The 23,809-nt window shown below is 32.8% G+C and overlaps 1 protein-coding gene across 2 annotated transcripts in view; it reads right to left on the reverse strand.

Annotated features, from left to right (window-relative positions):
• whd (carnitine O-palmitoyltransferase whd) overlaps positions 1-22,553 on the reverse strand; it is a 27,153-nt gene extending 4,600 nt beyond the window's left edge. The window contains exons 1-11 of one of the 2 annotated variants that reach the window (XM_074172151.1): positions 21,977-22,553; positions 20,629-20,793; positions 18,684-18,820; positions 15,565-15,841; positions 14,891-15,411; positions 6,069-6,273; positions 5,100-5,233; positions 4,682-4,744; positions 1,920-2,222; positions 1,533-1,662; positions 1,139-1,450 (exon numbers count right to left, since the gene is read on the reverse strand). In XM_074172151.1, the coding sequence (XP_074028252.1) occupies positions 1,139-1,450; positions 1,533-1,662; positions 1,920-2,222; positions 4,682-4,744; positions 5,100-5,233; positions 6,069-6,273; positions 14,891-15,411; positions 15,565-15,841; positions 18,684-18,820; positions 20,629-20,769 (2,223 nt within the window). In that variant the 5' untranslated portion in view covers positions 20,770-20,793; positions 21,977-22,553. Of the gene's footprint in view, positions 1-1,138; positions 1,451-1,532; positions 1,663-1,919; positions 2,223-4,681; positions 4,745-4,902; positions 4,969-5,099; positions 5,234-6,068; positions 6,274-14,890; positions 15,412-15,564; positions 15,842-18,683; positions 18,821-20,628; positions 20,794-21,976 lie in introns of both variants that reach the window. The other variant, XM_074172149.1, reaches the window with a different exon arrangement.
• Positions 22,554-23,809: the final 1,256 nt, after the last annotated feature.

Consider the following 23,809-nt stretch of genomic DNA (forward strand, 5'->3'; position numbering starts at 1 on the left):
TTATCGTGATACTTGATTCTGTCACTTATTCCAGAAATATACAGATTTGTTACGTAAAACAATCAAAAAGAGATGTAACATAAATTTAAAGGGATTATATTGATCTATAAGTGAGAATGTTAAAAAAAATATATGTTAAAATACGTTTTCTTCGTTAACCAGCTGTCGCACCCCTACGAACGACAACCCTCAGAAGTCTAAACTTCAGCGAGCTATTGAGTAACGGTGTTATACCTCTTAACGTGTGATTTCTAACACAGTATAACAATTTTTGATTGAGTAATTGACAAAACGGATTTTATTGGTAGTTGAGCGAAAATAAGGAGTAGCCTATCACAAACAGCAACCATATCTTTCTATATAATTTCACATACTACACCGGAACCGTTCTGATCTTTCCAAACTTCATTTTCAAAATTTTACCACATGTTTCGCTATCACAGTAACTTTGTCGTAGTGAATAAAATACATAACTTTTATTCACTAACTGAATACATTGAGTTGAATATTAGAACTACATCCAATGACCTATAGACAAATTTTGAACACTTTTAATATGTTTTGTAAATAATTGGCATCCAACTCTAGACTTATATTTGTATATTGTATGCTCCATCAATTACTTTATATTGTTATGTGTAAATACCTAACTATTCAAACTATTATATTTATTTTATCTTTATGACTACCATTGGACTTATCTCATGTCATGTAAATGATTTATGGAGATTTTTTTTCCTGATTGGTTCGGCCATTACCTGATGAAGATCCACAAACAAAGTTTGTAGAGATCAAATCGTGAGGTGTAGTTTATGAAATCCTCAATTGTGATTACCTAGAGCCTAGAGCATATTATATCAATTTTACATGAATAATAAAATGTCTAAGAAAACTAGGATAGCATCGATTTCTAGGAAACTCAATTTCAGTTGGTCATTCGGTGAAATGTTTGAATTTTGAATTCCAAATGATTTAGCTTTAAACCTTCATTTTCTACGTGTAAAATTTCGAAATATCCTTTAAAGATATGACTTTCTTCTAAAAGATTATTTGACTATGTTGAACTTGTTTTCATATAAGTTTGGTTGAATTTGTGGAAATATTATAACACATGTTTCTCTAAGAACTCTAGACTTACCGTAGTTGGACAGCTCTTCTTATTGGATACATGGAAAAACAGCAAATCTTCACCAGCAATTATGTAAGAGACACCGTAACCATCATCAGCCACTGGACCAAATCCACCACCAGCAGAAATGCAGTTGGGATGTTTCTTCAAGTCAAACCGAGTAGTTTGTCCGTGTGGTGTCTGAGAAGTGGAGAGTCTCCAAGGTTCGCTTAGAACCTCTTTGAGGAAAGGAGAGTCAACTTCCAAATATTTGGAAACAACATAAAGGCAGAAGAGGTGTCTATCTATACCTTTGCCACACATTGCATCTTGATATCCAGCCTAAAAGGGCATTCAATGTGAGTCAGCGTCAGTTGAATATAAAAAAAAGAATTGAAGGTTTTAGAAACAACAAAGGATCTACCTGATGTTTTCGACAAGCTACTCCGAGTAATCTGATTTTTTCTTCAGTTGAAGTTTTTCCATCTTCCATAGCCTTGACCCACGCTGCAGATTCAAGTGAAAGTGGACGTAGTGTTTCAGTGCGGCCCTCCCTGGAACGGAGAAACGGAGATGAATGAGTTAAGTGACTCACATTTGTAAGTATAGATTTATAAGTCTATGGTAAAGTTATTACTGTCCCTCAACAGAGTTAGCAATTTAAACTTTGATCAATCAAAGTAATTATCTCCTCATTCCTATTTTCAAATATAATTACAAGATGTACAACTAGTTACCATTGAAAATATAAGTAAATAAAAACCCAACAAAACTGTGACCAATTTCAATGGAGACAAAAGAAAATAATTACCTGTACAGTCTCGTCATGGTGGCCTCATATGTCAAACAAAATTTGCCTGCGTCCCTATAGTAAGCTAACTGAAGGGCCATTTGGATATAAGCATCGGGACTAACTTTGCAAGTCTTCATAAACCCTTTTCCGTAATGGTCATGAACAAGTATACGAAGATCAATGTCGTCGATGAGCTCGTTAGCTAATTTGAGAGATTTTTCAATGGCTTCTTGCGCATCAGATTTGAGTTCCCAGTTGAGACGGGAAGGTACTGGAGGGGAAATTTCCAGTTCGCCAGTAGTATTTCCCTTCTCATCAAATCTGTAGATAAAAGAAGAAACTGAATCAACTGTATGACAAGATAGTATTCATCATAAATTCTTACTGAAAACTATTTATTACACAATAACAATTCTGAGAATTGCAAAAGCGTTTTTGTGATTTTAGTTAGTTTATGGATTTTCAAGAATGTTGATAATGCGTTAGTTACTTAATTGAAAGAAATCACTATTAACCTTTCGTCTAGATGAATACTATCAGACAACAATATTGGTTAGAAATTATTTCACATGCCGGGAGGACTTAGTAAAACATTCATTTTGAAATATGTTGATTATATGCTGTCAATAAAAAGCATTTGATGATAATTCAACTTTCACCTTTTTCACATATCTTTATAAAAACTATTGAATGATTTGAATATGGGAAATACTGAGTTTTTTCAAGACATAAAATTGATTTTCTAAATATTTCATTTGGTATTTTGTCCCTCAAACCCTGAAGAAAGTACATGAAACTAATGTGGGTTTTAAACTTCTGTAAATTGTGAGTATAGAAATATTTATAATTTTTTCCAGGCAATGATGAATGACTGTAAACATAGATATACGAGGTCTATTCAAAAAATAAGGAGAATTTTCATTTTTCTCAAAAAATATATATTAATCAATTTCTATATTGTCCCTTCAATACTTTGAAGGGACAATACTCTTTGGTATGTCTTTGAGTTCTTTCAGCAATTAAAATTTTATCTCAATCATACAATTTAAAAGAAAATTTTATAAAATATACCCACAAGAGGTGCAATTTTTTTTCTGAATTGACTGATACGTGAATTCCACGATAAATTATGATCTAAATATAAGCCTGAAATGTTTAGTTCTTTCTTAAATTCTATCAAATTATTGTTGAAATTGAGAAAAATCGTTTTGTGATCTGAATTTGTTCTGTATATAATGGGGAAAGTTCCTCAATTTGGGTTATTACAGCAAATGCAAGTTTGAACAAAATAAAGTTGAGTTCAATTCATGAGTTTTTCAAATTCACTTAGAGAAGTATTCAAATGGATGTTTCAAATGTTGGGTTTTTAATTTTTGAAGGGATTTGTTTCTAATTCACATATTGGCACCACCGCCTACATCAAGTTGAAATAATTTATACGTACCTAGATATTCTACTTTAAAAAAGGAAAATTATCTTTATAAAACAACAATTGAGGCAAAATATAAATTATAGTTCAATACCACCTCCACAAGCCACATAAACAACAGTTGTTTTGTTATTTATATAGTGGAAAATAGGTTAGGTGCACAAAATATCATATGTAACAGAATGTCTCGGAACTCGTAACATAAGTAAACAGAACAGCACGCCTCTGAAATATGTCATCTTTGTTTGTCTCATACAGGTAACAGATTCATTGTCCTTTATTAGCTATAACCGATGTTGCCAAATGGTGAAATAGAAACGAATCCCTTTAAATGTTGAATGCATTATTTCATTCCTCTTTTTCAAGTATTTAAATAATTTTTTAAAGAAAAAGGTTGAAATAAGTTTAAAATGCGTTGTTTTAGAGCTCTTTTATGAAACCTACTTGATTTTTGTCTGGAGGAACATTCCCCATTGTATAGCAAGATTTATCGAAATTCAAATGCAACTCGTGAGATACCAACAAGAAAGATATTAGTTTCAACTCTTCTAAAATTGATTTTACAATGATAAGGTATCATTAGAAAAGTTAATGAGAGTTATATCATCAGCAAAAAGACTGCTAGAATCACATAAATTCAGTTCTGTAATAGAATTGATGTAAATTAGGAATAGAGTCGGGCCTGCAAGAGAACCTTGTGGAACTCCACACTTGATAGTTTTAACTTTTTTCCCTGTACGCTGCTTTCTGTTACTTAGATGATTTTGACACCATAGAAATACTATTCCTCCGATGCCAATTAAGTTCGAATTTTGCAGAAGAATATCATAATTTACTGTATCGAATGCTTTCCGCAAACCAAGTGATAACATACCATAAACATTATTTGTATCTGATTGAATTTCAATTTTGGAAACTATACTCGATACAGCTAGCTGACTCTGTATCACTTGACCTGCGAAAACCTTTTGTCTACTATAATTTTGATTTCTTGTCAAATCAAGAATTTTCAACGAAGCTCAAATTTGATTTTTCACTTACGAGTACCTCATTTCTTAGTACCTCAGTTTCTATTTTGAAGAATGGCGAAGTTTCTTCTCTGTAGCTCAGTGAATGCTTTCCCAAAACATTAAATTAAACCAATCAACACATTTTTCAGTCTTATGTACTTCTTGCAACCAATATTACTTATGATGTGAAAGTTTGCAATAATAATTTATACTATTTATCAACCTTTATGTAATTTCCCAAACACTACCACAGTCTATTTGAAAAGAAACAAAAGCATGCAGTTAGGAATTGAAAATGACAGGATTGTGTTAGTAGACAAGCAAAGAAAAACATAAATTACCGGTTAGATAGTTCATCAGTTAGAAGGTATTCCCAACTGTGCCCCATAATTGGAGCATCAGCCCTAATAACCAGAAATAAATATACTAGACAGTTTTAAAGGCAGAAATAGTAGAAGATAGTAAGCAAGGCAAATAATATAACTAGTTCTAAGAGAAAGAAGATCAGGCTCAGGATTCGCCGTCACCTGTAACACACAAGACTTGAACTTTTTTTTATTACCGGACTTCCCAGGATTCAGATGTCAACACCCACTCCCACACGTGAGACATCACTGCTGCATCTGCCCTATAAAATTAATAGCTTCATAAAACTAACCTCCATATCAAATCCGTGGGAGACTATTGTATAACAACTACTCATCATTACATGTCAATGTTATGACTGAAAAAAATGAGAAAAGAACAAAATATAATTACCATGAGTGTTCTGCATTGAAACCGATTCGGCCGTTACTTCCTATACATAAATTGAATGATTTATCGAACCACCTGTCATATCCTTTACCGTGTAACAAATATCTTCCATATTTATCTAATTTCGAAGGTTCATTCTGAAAACCAAAACATTTGTAGGTATATATTTAGAAATAAATACATTGAGGAACTCCTTTTCGCACTGTCCAAAAGCAATGTTTACTTTAAAAAAATTAAAAGCAACTGTAAAAAATTGAAGAGAAACAATCGACTTTCAACAGATTAAAAAAATTGTAAAAATAGTTTTGAAAACATTCTAAAACCTTGCCTGTAAATAAAAAGTGATTAAATTTTCAAAATAAAATCGAACAAGTCATAACACATTCAAAATGTGTGGTGAAAACTAACAGTAGTTGGAGAAACGCTAAGAATTAAGATTGAGAGAAAATTACAGTTATTAGCAATCTCACTTCAATCCTTTTTTTTTTTACTTTATAAACTATCAATATTTCACTTTTTTTAACATTTCCTCAGCTCATCTATTCATTTCAGCTTTATCTGGAGATATACAATGCTGTATGTCTCCAGATATACAATGCTGTATACAAGGTCAGTTCAAAAATAAAGTATTAATATGTGTACGAGGTCTGTCAAAAAATGAGGTTAATTCTCTATTTTATGCCTCTCACCAACAAACTGAATATGCTAAACATACTGTTAACATATATTCGAGACGGCTGTACCAATATAAAAAATCGCTAACGGAATTTGAACATTCAGCTAATTTTTTGAACAGGCCATTTAAATATCTATCATTATACATAAAATATAAATTGTCTGCATTCCAATCTCTTTTTCCCCGTCTCCAAATCTTATTTCATTTCAAGCAACCTAACGAAGGAGGATAGTTACATAAGATACTATTTTGAAGAGATTTAAAAAAGCCTCAAAAATGAAATTTTAAACATTTACCATGTCAAATTCATAAGGGAAATCATCTAAAGTAACTGCAAACGCAGCTTTTTCAATGATATCCAAGGACGTTCTATTAGCACCCTTGTTGAACATTTTCGATCTCACAATGTTCCAATGCGTCCTTTCGCCAGCTGTTAAGGCAGCTAACTTTTCTTCTCCTGGCAAAGGTTCTGATTGGTCATCTAGAATTTGTTGCATTTGTCTGGAAATAAGAATTATAATCAAATTCACATTCTTGCATAAATGTTTCTCGGATATAATTCAATGTCCAGCGAGCTATTAGAGAGAGAGAGAGAGAGAAAGTACTTTATTGTTCATGAATAACATCATGGTTACAAAGTTGAAAAATTAAAAAAAAAAAAAATGTAAAATATACATAGCACTGATACCAGAGAAAATATGTCAACAACAATTAAACTTGTTAATAAAAGGTAACATGTCACACTTAATACTATATAAATCTACACAACTATACATAATAAAAGATGAGCAACACTATGCGACATATGGAAATTAAAAAAGGATTATTCTAGTATTTCACTAAAGTATTCATTCAGACTGTAATAGGCTCTGTCTAATAATAGATTTTTTACTGCTCTTTTGAATTTATAGAAGGATCCAATGGTTTTTATTGCAAGTGGAAAGCCGGGAAAGTAGTTATTTTTCGGCAGGCATTTACCAGAACGTACTGTGTAGGTAGTTGCTAGAGATGAATATTTAGAGATTTTATATTGAAATATCTATTTTCTAGTTTCCATTTCTTGTATTCCTGTATTTGACAGGTTTTTGACAGAGTGATGTTTTTATTGAAAGCGCCCACGCTTTTTTCACAATAATACTAGTTTTTTTCGTTTGTTATCGTTTTAGGCTTATTTAAAAAAAAATAGTTTTAACTTTTTAGTTCGATGTTCTTTAAAAGTGTGTTCTTTAGTTTTTTAAACTACCTATATTGTTTAGAAAAATTACCATTAATATTTTCCGATTCCGGAGCCTGAAAATCAGCTACCAAGCCCAAGGCAGCAGGCGCGCGTTAATAAAAATGAAGAAATACATGTAAAGTGAGTTCGAATTATATCAAAGGGGGGTTACGTACAGCGCCATCTGCCCGCGAATAGATCAAACAACAATAATAATAAATAAATACCTTTGTGTTAATGTTTCAGATTGTTTTAGTTCTTAAGCCTGCTTTGTCAACAAAACCTAAACTTTTATGGCAATCAAGCATTTCTAACTGACTGACTAATGTCGATATATCAAGGAGGTTAAATACAGCGCCATCTGCCCGCGAATAGAATAGAACTTTATTCGTCACTGAAGTTATTACAAAAAGGAGTACAGAATGTATAACTTATTGGACTCGTCACAAAATATGATATAAATTTAGTATTTAGTCTACATATAAAAATCAGCACGTGAAGAAGTATAAAAAACAAAATACAGATATATATAAAAATATACCTAATTACAACATATTAGTTCATGTCTCCAGAAATTCCTCTAATGACTAGAATGCCCTGGATTCTAAATACTTGTACAGGGAGTTTTTGAAAATGCTCAGATCGGCAAGATCAATTTTGCTATTAAATAAACCTATAAATCTATTATAGCAGAGAATACCTTTATATATGTTTTGTCCAATGGTTAGTTAATCTTGAGTATGGTTGATGTAGGTTACCACATTTTCTTGTATCGTACTTGTGTGTGTGTGTGTGTGTGGTTTAAAATTTTTTGGCTTTGGGAGAACCAATTAGCCAGACTGTTTTAATGAAAAACTATTTGAAAGTAACATTGAGTAGTAGCTCAAACATAGATTTTTTCCATCGTTTTTTGATTTTTGAATTTTCATTTCTGTTTGTTTTTGTATTTTTTTTTCTTTTCTTTTTGTTTTTGCATTTTGTTTTTTTTTTTTGTATTTTTATTTCCAAATAAGTGTTTTTTCTTGATTTGTTTTATATTTTTGGTTCCCTTATTATTATTTTTTTGTTAATATATTTTTTTTTTTTTCATTTTATATAGATTTTTTTTTTTTTTTTTTTTTTTTTCAATGCGTTTGTACATAATATGATTCAATTTCTGTTTACATTTGAATATATTGTTAGTAGTACTATAACTATATTTACAATCAATCATTCATACTTTAATTTTGCATCTTATTAGATGATTGTATAATAATTTGTATATATTTCTGTTGTTTGAAGTTAACATACAATTTAAGTTTATTGGAAAAAAGATATTATGAAATTTCAATTCAGAGTAAAGGGTATTTATACTGTGGATGTGGTGCGAACACTCCAACATGATGTGATTGAGATCGCCATAACGTCCACATGAGCATAGAGGATTATCTGTTAATCCAATTTTGAATTTGTAAGCTGGGCAGATAGCGTGATTTGATCGTAAACGGTTTATTGTATTTATGTATTTTCTGTCGCTCTCTTGTTCAAACCATCTCTTTCCAATAATCTTTGGGAAGAGCTGTTTGAAGTTTTTGCCTGTCCGAGATTCATTGAAATGATTTTGCCAAATTTCATTCAAATCTTTCTTGTAAATTCGATTCAAATCGGTATGTGGAATAAAGGTGTGAATGGACTCTACTCCTGTTTCAGTGGCTTGCTTTGCTAATCTATCTACTACCTCATTTCCTTTTATTCCGGAATGTCCTTTTATCCAAATTATAGATATCTTCCTATTTTGTAAGAGAATTGATTTATGGGCTCTGGCGATTTCTATTTCCAATTCAGAAAATAGATTAAGATTTCGGAAATTTTTCAACCGATCCACGGCACTCTTGCTATCAGTGAAAATTATTGAATGAATGCTGTTTTGTGTCAGAATATATTGCATTGCCAAAAGTATGGCTTTCAATTCTGCAGTGTAGATGGATGCTTCATTGGGAAGTATATACATTTCGAAATATTTGGTATTTGAATGATAGAATGCGAAGCCTGTTTTCTCTGATATTTTTGATCCATCTGTGTAGATATAATCTGCATTTGGCCACAGCCTCTTGATTGTTTCTGAAAACTCTCCCTCACAACTTATATTATTTCTTTCCAAATAATGTACTTTAAACTCGTGGGATATTATGTCGTAATCTTCTGTATAGTATGGAAGGTTATAGGTTTTGTAGATCGTTTTGTCATAAGAAGACGATCTGGTGAAACTTTCTACCAACAAATTCGTTTTCTTTATCTGCCAGTATCGATGAGTGAGTGTGAAAATTGTAAGTTGAAGAAGTTTGGGAATCAAATTTGAAGATTTTGCTTTGATTCTTGTCACAAATTTGTTACTGAGCAGTTGTCTTCTTAAGTCTAATGGAGGTTCCTTAGCTTCGGCTTCCATAACTGATATTGGCGTTGACGGGAGATACCCCAGACATATTCTCAGACATTTATTTTTTATTACTTCCAATTTCTTCAAGTGAGTATCTGCAGAACTTCCATAAAAAATACTTCCGTAGTCTAATATTGAACGTATGAATGCTCTATAAAATATTAGGGCGATATTTGGATCTGCACCCCATTTTGTTCCACAAAAGGCTCTAAGGATATTAATACCCTTTTCTGCTTTCTGTCGAATTTGAGTTATATGGTGTTTCCATGTCAGAGATTTATCTAGGATAATGCCCAAGTATTTGACTGACGGTCGAATTGGTAGGACCCACGGTCCAGATTTTGTATGAGATGAAAATTGTATTCTTTTTCTGGTGAATATGCAAATCTCTGACTTTTTTTCCGCAATCATCAATCCGTTTTTGTCCATCCACTTATTTACATTTTCCATCTCTCTTGCCAAGTTTTCAAGTGACTTTTCAAAAGACAAATTTTGTGTGTATATGCAAATGTCATCTGCATATTGTATTATCTGAGAGTCTGTTTCAATACATTTTTCTAAATCTCTTGTATATAATATATACAGAAGAGGACTCAGAATGCTTCCTTGGGGTATTCCTAAAGATGTTTTACGAGGAATAGAAATAGTTTCGCCAATTTTCAAATATATTTGTCTTTCTGAAAACAACATAACCAGAAGGTAACATATATTTTTGGGGATTTTGGTTTCTACAAGTTTTTCAAAAAGTAATTTCAATTGAACATTATCATAGGCTGCTTGAATGTCTAAAAATGCTGCTGTAGTGGTTTTATTTTCCGTGAATCCTATATGAATATCCATAACGATCTGAGAAACTGCTTCCTGAGTAGATCTGCCTCGTCTAAATCCATATTGAGATGCAGGTAATATTGATGTTCGTTCTAACCAATGTTCCAATCTGTTCTTTATTATTCTTTCGAAAGTTTTCAATATACAAGAAGCAAGCGAGATGGGTTGATAAGAATTTTCATCATTTTTAGTTCTTCCTTGTTTATGAATCGGCAGAATCAAGTAGTCTTTCCATTCATGAGGAATAGGTATTTCATTATTCAATATTTGATTAAAAATGTCTAGAATGGATTTTTTATGTGGTTCTGTCAAGTGGAATAGCATGGAGTATGAAATATTGTCCTTGCCTGGGGCAGTGTTATGTGTGTGTTTCAAAGCCTTATTCAACTCCCACATTTCAATGTTTCTCGATAGATGGCTATGTTCATGATTACGTTGATCTACTTGAGTTGTAAGGAACATCTGATTAACTGAGTTGGGAGCTATTTTATTATGAAATTTGTCTAGCCATTCCTCTTCAGGATCTATTAGAGATACGTTACCCATTCTTCTATTCTTAAATCTGTTTACACGTTGCCAGATGTCTCTCATAGGTATTGTTCTATTGAGACCTTCACAATAAGCTTGCCAGCTACTTCTTTTGCTCTGTTTCAAAATTCGTTTCGAAATTGCATCTGCTTTTTTATACTCCAATAGATTCAACTGGTTAGGATTGTGTTTGAAGCGAATGTATGCTTCTCTCCTGTTAGTTATTGCTGCATCACATTCCTCATTCCACCATAGTTTTGGAGTATGTGGAGAGGTCTTTCTAGAAATTTTATTTTTTGGTATAGACTGCGAAGCGGCAAAATTAATAATTTCTATAAGCCGATGATAATAAGGAGCAGGTTCTATTGAATCAAGCGTATCTCGATATTGGGACCAATTGGCTTTTTTTAAATTCCATATTTTATGAATTTTTTCCTCAGATATATTATGTGAGAAGATACTCTCGATGATTATTGGAAGATGATCTGAGCCATGGGGATCATCAAGTGTCTCCCAACGAAATAAGTCACTTATGTCAGAGGAGCATATCGTCACATCTATGGCAATACATCTTCGACTTGTAGCAAGGGTCTTGGATCCATCATTTAAATAGATTAAATTACTACTTTCAATAGCATCTAGTAGATTTTTTCCATATGTGTCATCAAATTCATTACCCCATGCCACGTGATGTGCATTAAAATCTCCTGCTATGAAGCAAGGTTTTGGAATATCATTAAAAAATTTAACCCATTCTTGACTACTAATGTATGTTTGGGGTTTAACGTAAAGTGAAACTAAATGAAGTTTGTTATGGTTGGGTAATATGTTTGCTGACACAGCTATGGCTGATATATTATTGGAGTTATTTAGATTTATTTCTTTATATTTTATTTTTGTTTTAGTTAATATGGCTACTCCTCCTTTACCATCATTTCTGTCTTTCCGTATACAATTAAATCCCGCGAATTTATAGTATGTTTGTGGTTTGAACCATGTTTCTGAAAGTAAGGCAAATGAAATTTGGTTTTGATCAAGAAGATATTCTAAATTTCCTTTATTTGCAATCGCAGAACGACAATTCCATTGGCAAATTTTGATATGATTCATTGGGGCTGCGAATTTGATGACACATTTACATTTAACTGCTTACTGATTATATTTACAAGGTCTGATTCGTGAATATCAAAATTATTCGAAGTTTTCATTATGTTTATTACATGGGTAACTAATTCTAAAATAATATTAGTAAGATTAGGAATTTCCTCAATGTTTGAGCTATTTTGATTTGTGTTTCGCAAATATGCAGGTTTTTTTAAAATTCCGCCTTCTTCATTGTGTGTTGATATAGGTTGTATTATATTTTTGTGTGCTTCGTATATAGGATCTGGACTGGATGGTCTTAAGCGTTTTGCAGGAGTTCCCTGTTCATGTAATTTGTGAGATTTATGCAAGTGAGGTGTTTGTTGAGCATTCTGAAATTGATTCGGAGTAAAGGATTGTTCAATAACTGATCTTTGATGTGATGTATTAGGTTGTAATGTGGAATTCACCTGTTGGTTTGGGTTATTCAATATGGTAGCATATGATGATTTTGGAACTTTTTGACATGCGTCATGGTAATTTATATTGAGGTTTGACATTGCTTGTTTGATTTGTTTTTGCCTTTTGAATTCCGGACATATTTTCATATTTGTACTTAAGTGAGATCCACCGCAGTTGAAACATTTTGGATCGGGATTAGAATTTTGACAGTCTGAAGAACTGTGCTGTTCGCCACATTGAATGCAGCGTGGTTTACTCTTACATTGTTTTCCTAAGTGCCCATATCGAAAACAGTTATAGCATAATAACACTTTTTGAATGTAGGGTTCAACTTCAATTCTCACTCTATTAATTGAAATATATTTTGGGAGTACCTGACTTCTAAAAGTAATTATACACAATTTTGTAGCAACATATTCTGTTTTATTGTCTTTTGTAATTTTTTTATTCATTCGTCTTACATTCTCGACCTGAAAATTGCAATGCATATCAAATGGTTTGATTTTGTTTTTAATATATTCTTCCGAAAAAACGGTATCTATATCCCTAATAACCCCTTGCCGTACGACAATGAATCTGGGAATATATAATTCCAAATTATTATTTTTCAAACTAGGTGAATTTTTTTGGTCAATAAGATAGTTTGCAGATTTGTAATCTTTCATTTTTATTCTGATTCTGTTTCTTCCTATCGAGTCTAAGCTAATAATCTTATTATCCACTTCAGGAAAATTTGAAAGAATTATATCACCTACCTTTACAGCATTGATTCTTCCACGAAAATCATCGCTATTATTCTCCACATAAATTTGATATGGTCCTGTATCCGACATACTGTACCTATCAATCAATTGTTTTGGTATGTTTTCATTACCTATTTTTTGTTGGTTTTCGTCGAGAGGTTCTAATCCGCTTTTTCTATTGACGTATTCTGCAATTTTTTCTGCTCTTTTCATATTAAAAATATTATTGTTACCTATTATTGGTGATACTGTATCCATATATGTTGACACATGAGGAGGGGTTGAATTAGGAGGTGGTTCGGGGGGTTTACCCCCATTTACACTAGACATCACTTTGTAGTTTCAAAGAACTCAATACACACGATATTATCTAAGTATAAGATTTGAAATAAACGAGCTGATACAAATGAATTTGTTTTAATAAGACACTCTGAGAAACACTTCCAACACGTACGAAGTCTATCACAGAACTGTATCGTACTTGTATAAACTGCTATTTTTAAGAATGGAATTCTCTTGTCTTTTAATATTCAGAGTAATTTGAAATATATATAGAGATATAACATGTCATTTTATTATCCAATATAACTCCCAGAAAGCGAGCAACATCAATCTGCTCAATGCTACTATGATTTACTGTTATTGATAAACTAGAATTCCTATTCAGATTTTTCGTAAGAAACTGCATGAAGCATGTTTTTTCCAAATTCACCACTAGACCATTGTAAGTACACCAGTTATAGAATTCATTCGCTACAGTATTGCCTCTAAGTACCATATCACATATTGATTTTTCTGATATAAGAAAATTGGTATCGTCGGCATACATAATTATATTTTGCTCACTTGGACATGAGTTAATCATATCATTCATGAAAATGATGAAGAGTAATGGGGCCATTATAGAACCCTATGGAACACCCATATTAATTGTTTTTTCTTTTGATTTATTATTATTCAATACTGCAATCTGTTTTCTATATTTCAAATATGCTGTAATCCAGTCATTCGAACTCCTATTCGATATAATTTTTCTATCAAAGTATCATGACTCACAGTATCAAATGCTCTGCTTGAGGCGAAGTATAGAGCTATTGTGTTTTATTTGTTGTTTAAATAGTTATAAATGTTTTCAGAGTTCTGCACTGCTGTTGATGTTGATTTATTTTGCCTAAATCTGTGTTGATAGTTCAACACTAAATTATGGTGTTGTAAAAATTTGTTGAGTCGGCAATTGAAAGCAAAGTCGAGAATTTTTGATAACCGACTTTGTAAGCAGATGTTTCTATAATTATTAACGTCATATTTAGATCCTTTATTTTTATATACAGGTACTGATTTGGAGGTTTTCAAATTTGTTGGGTATTGACCTGTAACGAATGTTTCATTGATTAAGTGTGCCAGTGGCTCTTTTATACGTTCTCTGACATATCTCAACGGTTTTCCAGAAATGTCATCAATACCTTCAGCTGTTTTCTTGGTGGTTTTCATAATATAATCCTCAATTTCATATGCATTAGTAGGAGAGAGAAAGAATGTATGATGGAAATGAGATATTAGTTTGATTTTATCATTATTAACTGGGGGACATTGTAAATCATTGAAGTGATTACTGAATATATTACAAATTTCCCTCAAATCTGTCACACATTCTCCATTATAATTGAGCTTTGATACTGCAATAATGTCGATATATCAAGGTTATGTAGAGCGCCATCTGCCCGTGAATAGATCAAACAATAATATCGATAATTCTGTCAAATACAGATCCCGATATGAAAAGGAGAGTTACAAACAAACATACATACAGGTGAAACTAATATAAAGTGTGTAATAACTTACACTTGTATTTCACAAGGTTTCAGAATTCTTCCTTTGTAAATAACAACCTTGAAGTATCTTCCTTTGTGATATACTACTACGTGGTTGGAGTCCATCCAGTGGATTATTTTGTCGGTCTCTCTACCAGGTATTCTTGTTGTATTGAAAATTCTTTCGTACTGCCACGAACACAGAGGAACAAGTCCTTGAACTAAAATTGGTTCCAGTTCCTGCCTTTCTACTAATCGTCTGAATACCAGCAATGAATAAATTGTTGATGCAGCTCTTGCAGCCTGACTCTGAGTATGGTTGAGTAATAGTGCGTCGATACCATAGAAATTTGAATTAATCATGATAGGGGATCTTCCTCGAAGATATACATACTCTTCCCACCAATCAGAAACGTAATTAGTTGACCACCACGATTTTAAAATGAGGTAACGCTGCAATTTGCTTGCTATGCCATTTTCGAATTCGTCTGCTAATTTTTCCATTTTGTCGTATTTCTCTTCATCAAGAAGTGGTTTTACGCTACGTAAATACTAGAACATACAAAGGATTGTTTGAATATCTGAGAATACTACGATGTGTATTACAAACTTTCACATAAACAATTCAATTACTTGATCTGTTACAAATGTAATGATGTTACTTATAACGTAGTGAAATGAAGTATTTTATTGAACAAAACTCACTCTCGTCATAGTATCGTGAACAGATGGAAGAGGCAATCTAGGCAATGAACCTTGATAACTATACAATCTAGGAGAATTCCAACCACTGAATAATTTTACGAGAGCCAACCAAATCTGCGTTTGAAGGGATGGTTTACTTCCCCTGGCCCTTGATTCATACATCCAACCTTTGTACATGAACAGTAGTTTCAAAATGTAACGGAGGATGTAAATTGCAGTCAACCAATATATTAAAGACGTTAGGAAGCATGCTGCGAGTTGCCACGACGTTGTAGGGCTGAAAAAAAATTGATACTTTTAAAACATTAACATTAAAAATAACCAAAATATTTATAACACTTGGTATAAAATGAAATTTTTGAACAGGCAAGATGCAGAAAAGACAACAGTTGGAAATTAATTTATGAAGATTCATTCGATAAGAACAAAATCCCGAGTCCTTAGCAGTTTGGTTTTAGGAAAAATATGTCCAATTTGGATGCTATCAAGTCATTAACTCGTGCCATAAAAACCAGTTTTGAAAGAAACGAAAAATTTCTGGGAATCTTCACAGACCTAAGTGCAGCTTTTGATTGTGTTGATCATGAGGAAAATGGAGTACTGCGGAATAGAAGGAGTGGCACTCAAACTTAACAAATCCTACTTGCTCAATCGATTTCTAGTTTGTATTGAAAATACATAATTTTTTTTTAGATCGCTTTAGGGAAAAAAAAGTTGACGGGTGATTATTAAACGAATGTAACTTACAACAAAATTTATTAAATGGTCAAAAATACTGAGTGCGCATATAAGCAAAACTAAAAAAAAATATGGCTCTTCTTTGGCACCCCGAAAAAAACCATAATACAAAAAAAATTGGAATCAGTACAAAGTATGGCCTCCACGCTGGTTTATTACCGCCCTACATCTATCGTGCATCGACAAAATGAGATTGTCAATGTCTTGTTGAGGTACATTTGCCCATTCAGCGATTAAAAGCTCTCTCAATTGAAACAGTGTGTGAATGTTCCCCATATGCGGAGTTATTCTTCGTTGAAGCATGTCCCACACATGCTCAATGGGATTCAGGTCCGGTGAATGTGCTGGCCATGGCAATACATCAACTCCTTCGTTGGTGAGCCAGTCAGTCACTAGACGCGCGACATGTGGACGAGCATTATCGTGCATTAGGTGGAAGTTTTCACCAACAGCACCAGCAAACGGACGGACGATAGGTAGAAGAATGGTGTCGAGGTACTGTCGAGCTGTGAGGGAGCGATTTGGAAAAACGAGATCAATTCTGCCGCCGATCATGATTCCGCCCCATAGCATTACTGTACCACCTCTGTATGTGTGGACTTCCTGGACGTGTCTCAAATGTTCATTATTTCCAGGTCGACTCCACAGTCTTACTCGACGAGAATCTGGATGAAATCCAAATCTGGATTCGTCTGTAAACAAAACTGTGGCCCAATCATTTGCATCCCAGTTTTGATGTTCTTGACACCACTCTAATCTTCTACCGCGATTGCCTCTCGACAAAGGTGGACATCTAAGTGGCCTTCTGTTGTGAAGATCTGCTTCATGCAGTCGATTTCTGACAGTATCACGACCAATGGTTACCTGGTGCGTCTGCTGCAACACGTTAACCAACTCAGGTGCTGTGATTGTCGGTTGTCTTCTTGCGGTTAAGACCAAAAATCGGTCTTGAACTGCAGTTGTAGCGCGTCCTCGCCCTGGATGTTGTTCGGCTGGACTGCCAGTTTCACGGAAACGCCGCCACAATCGACTGATAACACTTTGGGAGACCCCCAAACGAAGAGCTACATCATTTTGTCGCATGCCACCTTGAAGAAGCCCTACAGCTCTATTCATCTCAGCCAATGGTAAGTGATGGCGTTCCATGTTCTTGCTGAGCAAGAACTGCATAGAATGTACAAACTCGACACTTTCAGATTATTCATTTTAGCCGAAAACCTACAGTTTGTAAAAAACTTGATAAAAGATTAGTTACCGTTTTTGCAGGCTTTGTTCAACCCATAGAAATCTACAGGGTGGTCGAGTGTACCAATTTAATCGAAATTAAACGACCTCATACATTTATTTTTATGATATTTAGTATGTTATAAAAATATTCCTAGACTTTTCCGATGTGTGTAATTTGCAATACACTAAATAGTGCAGTATTTGTTATAAGGAAAGTTAAACAACTTATTAACCAATCCGCTACAATAACTACTTATTGTGCACTGTTCAAATCCATTATTAGATATGGCTTGTCTGTATGGAGCTCTCGGCAGCTCAGTTTCATTTAAATGTTATATTTGTCATTCAAAAGAGGGCTGTAAGATCTATTATAGAAGATAATTTTGAAGACTCCTGCAAACCAATCTTTTAAACGTTGAGAATAATAACACTTTACTCTCTGATAATTTTTGTAAAGTTACTATATGTCAAACAAAACATTAATAATTACTCTGTTGTGTCTGATATACACTGTCATAATACTAGAAATAAAGATAATTTGATTATACCTTAAACCCGTTTACACAGAATGGGCGATACTATTGATATTAAAATGTACAATGCCCTAACTCTCACATTACGTTTTCTGAACTTTACTAAATTCAAAAAACATTTAAATGCATTACTTACGGAAATCCCCTATATGGTTTAATGACTTTTCCATTCATTCCCTGGACTATAGAGCAAAGATGCCTTGCACGATTGTATGTTTGTACTGTATAATTATTTTTATTGCACAGTTAAGTATCTTCTGAAGATTTTATATTTTACTTTTTGAGCATATGTTAATTTGATCATATTTTGTGACATGTTCTAAAGCTGTAGCTTTGTTATGAACCAAATAAAAATTTGAATTTGAATCAAACTTAGTGCTGCTCTGATACTTTAAGCTCTAAACTGAGAGCAGCTACTGTAAACGATATATCTGTCAAATAAATTTGCAGTACTACAAAAAAGTGAGTACCACCAAGCTTTCTCTAAGCAATATAGGCATCAAATGAGGTATTCTTATAGGACGAAACTACAGTAACATTAGTTACAAAAAAAGTGGTAAAGAAAATTTAATTTCTCATTTTTCATAAATTATTTTCTAATATTGAATATATCATACTCACCTAGGAAAGAAATCTAATATTTTATTCACAATATTGAAAGGTAACACATATCCCTTCCAATGAAAGGCAGTAATAAGTCCCATCAATATCCAAAGATATCTATAGTGTCCCGGATAAACACCATTATGTATACTATTCTGCAAAGAAAAATATTGAGTATTATTACAAGTTTTGTCTTGAATTTCGTGAATACCAATAGTTGATGAGTATTCATTTGAATAATATTGTGCAATGGCGAAACAAAATAAACATTAAGAGAAGTTGTAATAGTCCTTGTTCCAGCAAACAAATTAGTTTCAGCGGGTTAATAATAACTATCGATAAAACATTAAATATAAAATGTATACTCATTAACCAAGTAAATAATTCATGAATTTGCAACAAAATGACAACTAATTAAAAATGGATTGGAAATTGTTAGATGGATAGATAGATATTCACTTATTTCTACAGAGTAATGTAAATCTTGTGTAAAAGGTAAAAGAAATACTTTGTCCTACTACAGTGTTAAATGAAATTCAAAATGAACTGTTTAAATTTTCAAATTCTTTCACAAACTTCAGAAAGCTGCTGGCCATCACAATATCTCTTATATCCTGTGGGAGAGAGTTAAAAAATTGAATGGCACTGTAAATATTACTTCTCTCATACAGAGATTTCTTATGTATCGAATATAAAAAAATCATTTCTGAATCTGGTTCCATACTTATGTGTTTTATGATGCTTTTCAATGTAGCTTGGTTGATTTGTTAAAAGTTTTAATGACTCAAAAATGTATATCGCTGGTACTGTTCATTTTAAAAATTCCCTACATGAGTCCCTGGCCTTCATACCAAAGAGTATTCACACAGTAGGTCTACTAGAAATCTATTTTGCTATGGCATATTCACATATATCCCTCAATATCATAGCATGGGGTTGCAGTAATGAATTCATCAGAGTATTCGTAGCACAAAAGCGCATTGTTAGACTAATTTTCAGCATTGAACACCGAGACAGCTGTAAACCAGTATTCGTTAGGGAAAAATTATTACCGGCTCCCTCTATATACATTCTTAAATGTATAGGATTTGCTAGATCTAACATCCATGAACTAGAAACAAACGCAATGGTGCACAGTTACAACACACGTCATGGTGATGTTTTGCGTATTCCAAGTCATAAGTCAACGAAATATAAAAAGTCCCCTTTGTATAATGCCATAAATCTGTATAATAAATTACCAGAGCAGATCAAACAAATTACCTCTGATAAAGTGTTTCATGGTAGAGTAAAGCAATTGCTGCTGCAAAAATGTTACTATAGTTGTGATGAATTCCTGGAAGATGATTTCCGTTGAGCAATGATTTTACTTATTTTTTTTCCTCTTACTATTATTTAGTGTTATCTTCGACGCCTGTTCCATATTTTTACTAAGGAATTTATATACGTGTCTTGTCTATATATGTGTATGTTTATATATGTGGGTGTGTGTATGTGTGTATATATGTGTATGTGTGTATATATGCATATATGTATATACACATATATGATAAATGAAATACCTACCTATTTTATTCGTATCACACTGTTATTATGTTCTATATATATATTAATTTTAAGTTATTGACATACCATTTGTAAATACTGTACCTCAGTGGCAAATAAATAAATAAATAAAAATAAAAAAATAAATTACACTTTTTTGTCAGACTGGGGCCCCATTCATGATCTGAACAGATATTTTTGATTTCAAAAACCAATAATAACATAAAAAAAAAGTGGTCTCTGCGAACAGTGACAGTACTGTAGTATTGGCAAACATTTTCTTTAAAAAAAATCAAGGTAAAGATCGACTTTCAGAATCACCTTCAAAAAAACTGATCCTGATTTAATGTTATAGACAAGTGCAGCAACAAAACAATTATCTAAGGCTTGATAGCGAAAAATCTAAAGAAATTTTTACCTGGAACCTTGCTAGTCGTTTTTTCCAGGAACGTATCCCTGATTGCCATACTAGGTTGAGAACTTCTCGATCAAAGTTAACATCCCATCCTTCGTGAGTAATAGCAAAAGAGAAGGCAACAGCAGAATGGGCTTCTGCCATATCTTACGTTGAATAGACAATTACCTAAAAAATAAGAGTATGCTGATAAAAAATGTCAATAGAATAATTTGGAGTGATTTTTGTTAAATATCATATCAAGTAGTTGGGTGCATTAATCTTTGTTTTAAGTAATAAGTTGTTCTACATAAATTTAAATTTTTTATTTAATTGTGCATTCAATGTTTTAATATACGAGCTCTGTTAAAAAAATGTATTGCCAAACAGGCACTAAACCAAATTATGGGACACAGTATACAATTTTGGGATGAAAGTGTTGAATACAGAAAATATATACATGTCATAACAGTAATAATACATTCATGAAATATTAAAAAATAACGGTGATCCACATTTGCTTAAAAGAGGCATAACTAGTGACATCGAAACCAAAGTCCCATAGTCCCGCTTGCGAGAAGCAATACAAAGGAAACGTGGAAAAACAATTAACGGCTTTTGCATCAGGATAATGCACCTGATCACTCATCATTACTTGTTCGTAATTTTTTGGACAAAAACAACAACGTAATCATGCCTCAGCCACCGTATTCACCAGGTTTGGCCCCCTGTGACTTTTTTCTGTTTCGAAGATTGTTATCCAAGATAGGTTATCCTGAATTATCTTGAAAGGTACTACACCTATTCAGTTTTATGAGAAAAGTAGTTCTGTCATATTTTATTTTTGCAAAATTTATTTTGCTGAACTTTTTCGATATATTGATGAAATTGATATCTAGTTAACTGTGACCTCAAAAATTAATAAGCAGAACACCTTAAAAAACTAGACTATAATTAATAAATGTACGAGAGTTCAAAGTTCAAAGTTTATATATCAACCTCAAATTACAATGTGATCAAGGTAGCTGCATCCATCTCACTTTAAACACATATTTATTTATAGACCAAATATTTGAAAACAAACATATTCACTATAAATTTAAAGTAACCATTTGCATTTAACTTTATATATGAGCAAGAAACGATTTTGTTTTCATTAACAAAATAATGGTTTTGTGAAATTAGCTGAAAATAGGAATGTAGGTCGACTTGTAGACAAACTATTTTTCAGGTCAGTTCTATTGGGTCAAATCTTGCAAACATGCGGAGAACTCTAGTTTTCACTACTACCTAAACCTTGATTGATTCATTCAGTTCGTGTTTATAAAACAAAAAAAATTAATAAGTAGATAAATAGAAAATCGTAGGTTACCTTAACTCATCCGCCAGTGTTTTCGAATTTACAGTATATCTTTTCCTGTTCCTATTCTCAAGTTTAATATGTCTGGCAACACTATGTTATGTACTGATACAGAACAGTGAAACAAGCCACACAGTTCATATAACGGGAAAATTATAAGAGAGTGTATTTTGGGATATATCAGACGAGAACTTTATGAAACACGTGAAAGGTAAAACAAAAACAGCACGATTTCACTTGCTTAAAACTTTCGGAGAATATAGTTGTATCACGAGACACTAATAGGTGTATGTAATGGAAAGTTAATGAACAATTAACAAACAACTATTTAATGAATAAATAATGTCCACTACATCACGTTCTGTGCTACCACGAACTACGTTGATATAATAATATCACCAACAAGCAAAACCAAAAACGCCTTCATCCTCCTTCTTCCTTCCACTCCTCACTCCACTAATCATAGATCATAGACGTATTATTATGACGTCACTGTTACTCATTCAAAATAAAAGACAATAGTATGCTAATAACTTCTTTGTTTTTTGTTGTTTCATTTCTTAGATAAGCACAGTATGCTAATACCACAGTAAATGTATTATTCTACTGTGCTAATACCACAGTATAGCTAAAGTCTAAAGCATTCTACAGTGCTATATCATATCAATTTATTTCATAGGCAGTGGAATTCTTATAGCTGCTCTAGTGATAAGCAAATGCGCATGCTCACAACGAGATCACAGAACACCCTATCTATATAGGGTGTTCTGTGACGAGATGTTGCAAGTGCAACAGAATTTTTCGTGTTCGTGAAAAGTTTAAAAAGCGGTGAACTTAAACTTTCAAGAGACAAAAAATGACAATTGTTGTTTATTGTTATTGAATGATTTGCTAAAAGTTTGGTAGAAACTTAAACAGAAAGGGTCTACAGGAATCGATAATTTTACTGAACTATCGAATGGAAGTGAGAATCAGTTTGAAAGGTACTGTTACTGGGAGCTTTACAATATTTTGTGATGTGTCAAAACACACAGTTCCGTTTTACTAGATTAGGCGTTTTTTAGATATTAATAACTTTTAAATATATTTTGTGCTTCATTCTTGGCATATATGGAATTTTAAAACTGTTGTGTTCATGTAAACTTAACTATCGACTTCAATAACCTCCCACAGTAATGTCCTTGGAAAGAAATCCAATGAAATCTTTGTTTTGGCTCATCATTATATTCTTAGTGACTTAGCGCCTGACAGTTCTAACTAGTTCGAGTTGAATGTTGGTTTGATGAATACAGAGTTTCGATACGACATATATGCAAAGATGACTTCGTGAAATCACTTCAAACGAGTTTATAAAACTTCAATTCTACGTACTTGATAAGAAGCATCGGAACCTCTGGGGTAAAATGAAACTTTCGAAGACATATTGTGGGAAAACCACAACGCGTGTTTCGTATGAAAACGCTATTGTAAATTATTCATTGAAAAATGTCACAATGAAGTGTTACTTGAATACGTTGTGGGTTTTCAAGTATCGGCCATTTCCATCACTTATTTATTGAAATAACTTTTTCCTCACGAGAACAAAATGTTGTCTCCAGACGCGCATTTCACTAACCAAGTTAGCATTATCACAGTATAGCCACAGAATATGATATTCTGTGGTATAGTTACAACACTTTCTACTGTAGCACAGATTAAATATCTGTGACTGTGGTAAATAAGTAAATCAGAAGATGCTGAAACTGACCTTCTGATGATGCTAGCTTCTTAAGCTAAACACGGATCAAAAGGAGATCAAATTGTAGGGTGTAGTTTATAAAATATTTTGTTCTGGTGTGGGAAGTG

This window comes from Leptinotarsa decemlineata, unplaced genomic scaffold (assembly GCF_025532065.1).
Source record: "Leptinotarsa decemlineata unplaced genomic scaffold, Ldec_3_MD MMD2_tig00000035_RagTag_RagTag, whole genome shotgun sequence".
Classification (NCBI taxonomy): domain Eukaryota; kingdom Metazoa; phylum Arthropoda; class Insecta; order Coleoptera; family Chrysomelidae; genus Leptinotarsa; species Leptinotarsa decemlineata.